Here is a 9,209-nt window from a genome sequence, read left to right as displayed (position 1 = left end):
TACGTTGTGACGTTTGGTAGCACACAAAGTGTTCCTACGGTATACGGGAGTTGCATAATCTCATAGTCATAGGAACATGTATAAGTCATGAAGAAAGCAATAGCAGTAAACTTAAACGATCAAGTGCTAAGCTAATGGAATGGGTCAAGTCAATCACATCATTCTCCTAATGATGTGATCCCGTTTATCAAATGACAACTCATGTCTATGGTTAGGAAACATAATCAACGAGCTACTCAAGTAGAGGCATACTAGTGACACTCTGTTTGTCTATGTATTCACACATGTATTATGTTTTTGGTTAATACAATTCTAGCATGAATAATAAACATTTATCATGATATGAGGAAATAAATAATAAATTTATTATTGCCTATAGGGCATATTTCCTTCACTTCTTACTCTATTAGCTGCTGCTACCTTTTGGTGATTGGTTGTGTGTTAATTTGGCAATGGTTAACTAGTACACGCATCCCCATGGGTGATTAATCTATTAAGGCACGGGGATGTGCTAGCTTTAATGCCCATAGGGAAGCTGGTGGGTCAAATATCTTACTCAACGTGCAAGACGGGGATGGGGATGGGATAGCATTACCCATGCCCCTTACATGCCTTACCGATGAAGACCTTACATGTGGTCTCTAAATTAGTATACCCCATGTAGTTCCCACCCTTACCGACCTAAATTTCCTTCCACCCCACCCATTTGGCCAAAAATCCATAAGTAAACCCTAACCTAGCCACAACATATTATTTACTGTGCTAAAATGCTATTTTTTCTACTGAAATGCTATCGAAAGTTATTGTTGATTGCATGCATGGGTTTCCCCATGGGGATAAAAACCTGACGAGGATGGGGCTGAGAATATTTATATCCCCGCAGACAGGTATGGGGATGGGATCGGGCATGGGAAGGCTTTCGCGGGGATGGGAATGGGAGTCCAATACTTGCCTGCGTAATCCCATTGCCAGCGTGAGTTGTGTGCATCTTACTTATGGAGAGGTTGCATGTTACTAATCATGCTTTGTGTCCTCTTGATGCTACATCTTGAGATAACAAATGCGCCATTTATCAGAAAAAAAAGTTGTTGCTACCACCTCCCTCTCATCCCCACTGCGACACTAGTGACGCCTGACGCCTCGTCCAGTCGTGCTAGTGTGTGAGTTTTTCTGCATTTCCGTGTCAAAGAATAGTGAATTGAATCAATTGATGTCATTTACTTGCAGTCAGCTTGGCATTTTTTTACTTATGTAGTCAGATCTCATATGTGTGACTCGATGCTATTTACTTCCTGAACCTGAATATAAAGTTAATTTGTCGTATGAATTGATGCCATTTACTTCTTGATCCTAAATATGTGGTCAATTTCGCATTGTGATTGTGTAGTCACCGGTTACATGTATGAATTGATGCCATCGTGTAGTCACTACTCAACTATTGCGTATTGATGCTTATTTTTGTTGTGCCTTCTTTTGTAATTGTAGAACTGAATGTGAAGAGGAAGGGTGACATTATGTCATTTTTTGGAATTTTGAGGCTAGAACAAGGAAGGTTGTAGCCGAAGTGTAAACTGAAACTGAAGATACTGGAATACATTGTCCTGATTCCCAACCTCTAGTTCATTCTGATGTAGACTTTGACATTGATAAATCAGGAATAGGATGTGAGAGTTTTCTTGGGGTTGTTCATGTTACCAATACATCTTCATTGCCACTTAAAGATGCAATTCAAATCTTGCTTAAAGATCATCATTTGACTCATAGTTAAATACGTGGGAAGGGATATGAAGGGGGTGGCAACAGATCATGGTTTATTCTCCCTGTGCGTATTACATAGATCATGGTAGATTCTCCCTGTGCATATTACATCAATTGCTTTGCACATTAACTTCAATTGGTCATATTGTGTGCCAACGGACGGTGGATTATGTATGTGTGTGGTTTTTTGATCATATTTCTTACTTGCTCAATATTGTTGGGGTTTCTTGTAAGTGCCATGACTCATGACATGTTTCGAGATGTTAGAGCTCAAACAGTTTTGGTACCACATGTAGGTGAGGGTGGTTTTGATCCACCCTCGCGCGTTTTTGACGATGCCCATCCATGGGCCCCACGTAGTTTAGGGCTTTGACTAGCAACAAGATGGGGTAGACCATGGTGAATTACTCTTAGTTTGTGATAGGGTAGGTCATGCATGGTGTCATGCCAGGCCAAGTTTAAGCAATACCCCACAACTTCAAAGTGGCAAAATGCTGGTAATTAATTGGACAGAGATCGTGAAATTGGAGCATAGAAAGGGTGATGAAAACTAACCCAAACAGAATGGATAAGGAAAAGGAAAAGGAAAAGAAATAACATGCAATGCGCCACACTATAAAACATTTTTGAACTAAAAAATAGGTTTGGAAAAAATAGAGTACCTGTAAGCCGAGTGTCGTTTATCGGGTAACCACCTTACATCTAGCTCCGTCATGAAGATGTCTACGGTGTACATGATCTCCACGTGGAAACGATCATTGCCGAGCCCTAATTGCAAGCCGAGTGCATTTTTTCTATATGTCGAGCGTTGTACAAAAGCCAAGAACCTTTTTTTTACCCACTCGACTTATTTAGACATAAAGCGAGTCGCTTTTTGTTGTTGTGTGTTTGCCATTCCATACTCGCTTATGTGAATGTAAGTCGAGTACCCATGTTTCTACACTCGACTTATGGCATTGTAGTGGATACTATCATAGTAGGGGGCTGCCAAACTAATTTTACATGTCCTTGATGTTAATCTGAGATTATCTCAGCAGGCAAGATTAATGCATGTCTATGCGTTACTCCCTCCGTTCCTAAATATAAGTCTGTTTAGATATTTTAATAAGAGACTAAGCAAAATGAATAAATCTATACTTTAAAATATGTTTATATCCATTCGTATGTAGTTCATAATACAATATCTAAAAAAACTTATATTTAAAAAGAGGGAGTAAATGTGATAGGTTGTCCTGCCGTATACATATGAAGATGCGACCGTCGATCTACAGAGATGACGCAGCAAAGCGTGTGACAAACTTCTAGTAGAGATGAACAATGGAGGAAGTTGACGTCTGGAAGGAAACGAGAAGCGGCTGAAGTCGGTCAAGTTTGTCCTTTCAAGGATAAGTCGGTTATTTCCTCAAAAAAAAAAGACAAGTCAGTTAAGGTTTTATTTTTATTTTTAGGGAAGTGTTAAGTTGGTTAAGTGATGTTTCCATAAATCTGTACTTACTAATAAAGCGGCTATCGTTTCTGGTCGTCCGTCATTAAAATTACCCTATAAATTGGTAAAAATTACCCACCAATGCCATCCATAAGTGGGAAACGATTCAAGTTTTCGGACCAAAAATCACCGCCTCCTTCATGGTAATATAGAAGCACGACGAAAATATGTCATAGAATGATGAGTAGGAGAGTGGTTGGTTGATCTTCTCCCGTAGCCAGGAGACTAGGGTTTGAATCCCAGCTTCCACAATTTTTATCTTTCTTTTCTCATGTATGTGTTCATGGGCCGGGCCGGCCCATGTGCAGAGCTTTACTCCCCTGTTTTTTTTCAATTTACTTTTTTGTCTTTTCTTTTCTCATTTTCTTTTCTTTATTATTTTTTATTTAAATTAATTTGGGATTTTAATATTCTAAAAGTTGCGAGTTTTTTAAAAAAATGTTTGAGAAATCATAAAAATATATGTGAATTCCAAAATGTTTAGAAAATCATAAAAATTTTGCAGATTCAAAAAATGTTGGTGGTTTTGCAAAACTGTTCACAAAATTATAAAAAAAATCACAATTTGGAAAAAATGGTCGCGAAATAAAATCATGTTCACGATTTTTAAAAAATGATCGTGTATTCAAAACATATTTGGGAATCTGAAAAAAATGTCCATTCACAAAAATAAAAATAAAAATTTGTTCCCCAATTATTTTAAAAAAGTTCGTCGATTCAAAAAAATGTTTGTTGAGTCAAAAAAGGTTAATGAATTCGAAACCGGTTCATACATTTAAAAAATTGTGAACAAAACTAATGTTCATGATTTTTTTTGAGAAAATCAAAAATTTCAAAACAAAATTGTCGATTCGAAAAATTGTTCACTGATTCAAAAGTATTTATGTCTAGGATTTGATTAGTTTTTCGAAAGTCTTTATATATCTTGGCGTTGGGAGTAGTTCGTGGTCAATGAGGTTTGTTTTTAAAGTTTTAAGCGTTCCCTTGCGCAACATAATGATAAGTGTGACATGCACTGGCAAATTCATAGCCTTGAGATTTACCGCGGAATGCATTGTGATCACGTGGACATCGCGACCATCATCGGTTTGGGTGAGAAAAATAAATAAATGGCAACATGGTGAGCCACTATGTTAAAATAGAGTATGCTTATACATCACGATATTGAGTCATACTTATTTGGCGAGCCATAATTTTTTGTCTCCCGTTACAACGCACGGGCATATTTACTAGTAAAGTGATAATTAGGCTAACAGCCTATTAGTAGTTCATTGTGCACCTGACCCTAATCCAGACGCGAGATAGGAGAGGTGTTTAACTTGTACTCGTATTAGATTCTATCTCTTCTTCTGTTCTAACTCTTCTACCGAGCTTCCGTAATTCCATGATGAATCCTAAGCGATCTCCTTTCGTGTAAGCCACGGCTGTTCTCTTATTAATACAAACCACACGCGGCCCTCAGGGGTTACACGCTTCCATCATACTCCCTCCGTCCCAAAACAGCGATTCCGATGTCGCCCTTCGGGAAGTTCTTGTTCTGCTTGACCCTGCTCGCCGCATGGCGCCTCAGCTCGACCCTGTTCACCGAGGCGCCTCCAGCTCCTGGTGTTGACCCCGCGTTCAGGAACGCATCGTGCAGCTCAAGCGAGTCACAGCAGATCGCGGTCTACCCGGGCTTCAGGGCCCTCAAGCTGCCGTACAAGAACGATGTGCAGCAGCAAGCTGAATTCTACATGCTTATCCTACTACCGGACAGCGAGACTGAGATCGAAGATCTGTACGACAAGGCTGTGTCGACGCCCGAGTTCATCAAGACGCACACGCCGACAAAGAAGGTTCCAGTCGGGCAGTTCATGGTCCCCAAGTTCAAGTTCACATCCGAGTTCGAACTGTCATCGGACATGCGGAAGCTTGGTATCACTAGGGCTTTCCAAGGCGGCGACTTCTCGGGCATGATGACCGGCGGGGAAGGGATTTCCATCACCGGGGTGTACCATAAGGCCACTATCGAGGTGGACGAGGTAGGCACCGTGGCCGCCGCTGCCACGGCCGTCCTCTGCTTTGGTAGTGCGGCTCCTGGGGCACCACGGGATCTGGTCGATTTTGTGGCGGATCGACCTTTCTTATTTGCCGTGGTAGAGGACGGGACAGATGCAGTTTTGTTTCTTGGTCACCTGGCTAATCCTCTCGCTCACTAGATGAATAGTAAATGATTATTCTATAAAATGTGGAATCCTTTGTACAGTATTGGAATGAAATCATTAGGGGTTTGATGTGCAGTATTGGAATCTTATGGGTTTTTTTTCTTCATAGAATACATTTGTACTCTATTTTGATGGGGAAAATTTTCCTTCCAGTCAAACCTCTTGCAAAAATTTCTTTGTTTTTTCTGGGCTACCAAATACAATTCTATCCAAATTTCTTTAGTCTTGTAATCCTATATACAGAATACAAAAGGACATGTCACTCTACTCCCGCGTTTTTCCTATTCATGTATTTTGAAAATCCGGCAAATTACGACAGATAAAGAGAACCAAACATGGCACAAATTTTCCGTGCAACAACAAAACAATTGATAGGTGATGATATATACAAAAACTAGCTAGCCCGGTTACGAACACTCCTCGATCTAAATCATGTATTTGTTATATTTTTTTCAAGTGCTTGATCCGCGGAATTGAACACTCACTATCAGTCAGGACTCTAGAGTCTAGACTGACGCAAAACCGCCGAAGGAGAGAACTTGTGAGTTGGGGGTAAAAAATCTCAGAGGAAAGGTTTCAACTAATCTATATCTATACCTCTATATCTATATCTATACCTATTAATAAAGTAAGGTGCGTTTTTCCAATTTTTTCATCCGTTCACCTTCGAAAGTATTTTTTTTATCTGAGATGGTACTAAACTTTTGTGCATCTATCCGCTAGAAAGAAATTTTTTTTTCCAGGATTACGTATTTGGGCCACACACGCTCTGGCCCAGAAAATAATATTTGTTTTAGTGACATGTTCACAAATCCAAAATAATATTTTCGTCTAAGAATTTATTTTGAATGTTACCCATTTAAAAAGATTAAAAATCGAAATTTTTGTGTTTTTATAAAAATTTCATGTTTTCAAAATATTTTTTGTGAATTTCAAACACTATTAATGTTTCTAATTTTCTCCTTTTTTCCAAATATATTGGAATTTCCTAAAATCAATTGTCGCATCTTTTGAAAATTGTTCGTTATTTAAAAAATTGTTCACGTTTCCAAGAATATTCGCCAATTCATATTTTTTTCGAATGTCAAAAAAATATAAAAAAATCTAATCTGATGCTATAGTATTTTATTAAATATTCGCCCTGGCCATTGGTTAGCGGTGCGTGGTCGTTTTATGTTGGTTGACTATAAATGAAAGAAATTGTGGGCACATGTTAATAAAAGAGAGTATGTTGCTTGGCTTTAATTATAGCAAAATTATGGGCACTTGAGCACTAAAATAATCAAAGAGAATAAACCCTAAAAAAGAAGGGACATTCATGCCTTATTATGCTAATGAAACGGGATTGATGCGTTGCAATTAATAATCCACCTGGTTACGCCGGCGTAGGATACAGTGGTCGAAACAACCGTGTCCCGAAGGTCGCCGCGCAGCCACTAAATGAGTAGGCAGGCACAACCTAAAGATAGAGGCAGACCCAGATGGAAAAAACATGAGTTGGGTGCTCGCCACCAATCCAACCAACCCCATCACTATCGAGATTTCCCGTGTCAAACATGTCCAGCGAGAAGACCATAACTCCTCTGTCGCCTTCCATTGTGGATACCTTTTTTTGGACCACACATCAATTCTCTTTCTCGTTGCTTCTCACAAAAAACTCTCTTTAGTTGCAACGCACGAGCATATGTGCTAGTAAGACATTAATGGAAGGTAGTGCTACAATGTCACATATCATTGGCTACCGAATTATGACATATGTGAGCTAAACAATGGTAATGCATGGTTCGGTGCATTCTTATCGTGGCCATAATAAGAACCTAACTTTTTGTAGAACTGACGCCATTTGACACTTTATTCAATAGGCGAAAGCATGTCTGACTGCACACAATCAATCAGGCAGCCAAGGATTACATTGGAAAATAATAGAAATGTTTAAAGCATGCCTAGCTAAGCGGTGAGCCGCTGAATTAGTGAGATGGCAACAGAGCCGCCGCTCTTATCCCTAGAACATAGCACTAACTTCCTTCATCTCCCTTAAAATATGGACGCCGATCGATTTCTGGTGTGACTCCCAGAGTTGTTGGATTTCCTGACAATTTGTTTCAAGCACCACCCTTCGTAGCCGATGTCATGTGCCAAAATAGAACGAAACTAGAGACACGTTAATTCTACACATGGTCTATGTGTATGTTGTCTGTATAATTTCATGTATAAGTCAAATTTGCACTGTGGATGCAGGGACGAAACTTGACTAGTTCGGGTTGAGGCCTTGAGGGCGCCTTAGCTCGGACCACTGCTCGAAGTAGATAGCTACCTCGATTGAGACGGGGACGAATCAAAGAGGCGAGGCAAGGATGGGAGGAGTGTTCGAAGCTGGAGTCCGACGCACGTGAGGAAATGTGCCGAGGTTCAAGGAACTCCTAAAGGTGTGGATTTAAATTGAACGGCTTAAGAAAATCAACCTACACAGGAAAAAAAACGTGAATTCCACATTTTACCCCCTAGATATGAATTTGTGACATTAATTACCCGTCGAGTGAAAATTCGTCTAGAATACCACTTTTAGAAACTTTGAACTCTCATTTTCTGATGCATGTCCATTTACGCAAGGTGTGATGTGATGTCTGGGGTTCAAAAATATCTGGACGACGACAAGGAATGGAACAGATGGACAAAGGAAGTCTGGACATGATCGCCAATGATGGCCTCAGATCTTTCAAAAGAAGTCTGGACGCATTTTTGTACAAATCATTGACGCAGCTTGTCGATCCTATCTAACCACTGGTAGAAAAAGGGCCTATAGTCCCGGTTCGTAAGGGCCTTTAGTCCCGGTTCCTGAACCGAGACTAAAGTGTCGGTACTAATGCCCCGACCCTTTAGTCCCGATTCAATCCAGAACCGGGACTGATGGGTCTCCACGTGGGCAGTGCGCAGAGCCCAGGTTTTTTTTTTGAAGGGGGGGGGGGGGTTGGGGGTTTTGGGGGGTTAATTTAGGTGTTTCATATATTGTGTTAGCTAGCTATAATTAATAGAGAGAAGTGTCCTCTCTTACGTCCGTGCTTGGTCGACGCTACCTACTATACATACGTATAGAGAGGACTAGACACGCTAGTTAGCTAGTAAGCAAACGATGGAAACAGAAGATCGTCATGAACATATATGCATACAGAGAGAAGTGATATCGACCACCTCTCCTTCTCCGAGAGATTGGTCGAACAACAAGTTCTCGTATATCTATCCGACACTACCGGCTACATATATACAATAATTATCTCTTACAAATATAATCATACGGACTCATGGTCCACATAGTATTCTCCGTCTTCAGCGATCACTTGGTCAAGAAAGAATGCCGCCAATTCCTCTTGAATTGCTCGCATGCGAGCTGGTGCTAGGAATTCATCCCGCTTCCGAAACATCTAATTTGAAGAAGGGGGTCAATACATATATATATGAATGAATGAAACTCAATACAAATGATGGTAATAAAATAAAATTGTGAATGTTGTTATTTACGTACTTCATATTGTTCGTCAGAGTACCCGCCCCGCTCACAGGTCGTGTGGCGGATGGACTCACAGACGTAGTATCCACAGAAATCATTCCCTTGTTCCTGCCACAACCACTTTACAAGAAATAGAGGTCAATCAAACTGATAAGCAAGAATGCTAAATGGTATTGATGAAACTAGTGCTTGAATCACTAGGAGATGCGCGGAACATGCTACTATAGTACTTACTTTCGGGTGTCTAAATTCCAGC

General features: G+C 40.2%; 1 protein-coding gene across 1 annotated transcript; it reads left to right on the top strand.

The window, feature by feature from the left end:
* Positions 1 to 4,755: 4,755 nt before the first annotated feature.
* Positions 4,756 to 5,442, top strand: LOC125506247 (putative serpin-Z12). The gene has a single exon (XM_048671104.2). The coding sequence runs from the start codon at positions 4,756 to 4,758 to the stop codon at positions 5,440 to 5,442; it is 687 nt and encodes a 228-aa protein (XP_048527061.2).
* The last annotated feature ends 3,767 nt before the right edge of the window (positions 5,443 to 9,209 follow it).

Source organism: Triticum urartu, chromosome 5A (assembly GCF_056163025.1).
Source record: "Triticum urartu cultivar PI428250 chromosome 5A, HENAU_Tu73, whole genome shotgun sequence".
NCBI lineage: Eukaryota > Viridiplantae > Streptophyta > Magnoliopsida > Poales > Poaceae > Triticum > Triticum urartu.
This window is presented reverse-complemented; position numbering and strand designations above follow the sequence as displayed.

Excerpts from the sequence above, each read along its gene's own strand:
- LOC125506247 (XM_048671104.2), top strand. The coding sequence starts at position 4,756 with ATGTCGCCCTTCGGGAAGTTCTTGTTCTGCTTGACCCTGCTCGCCGCA.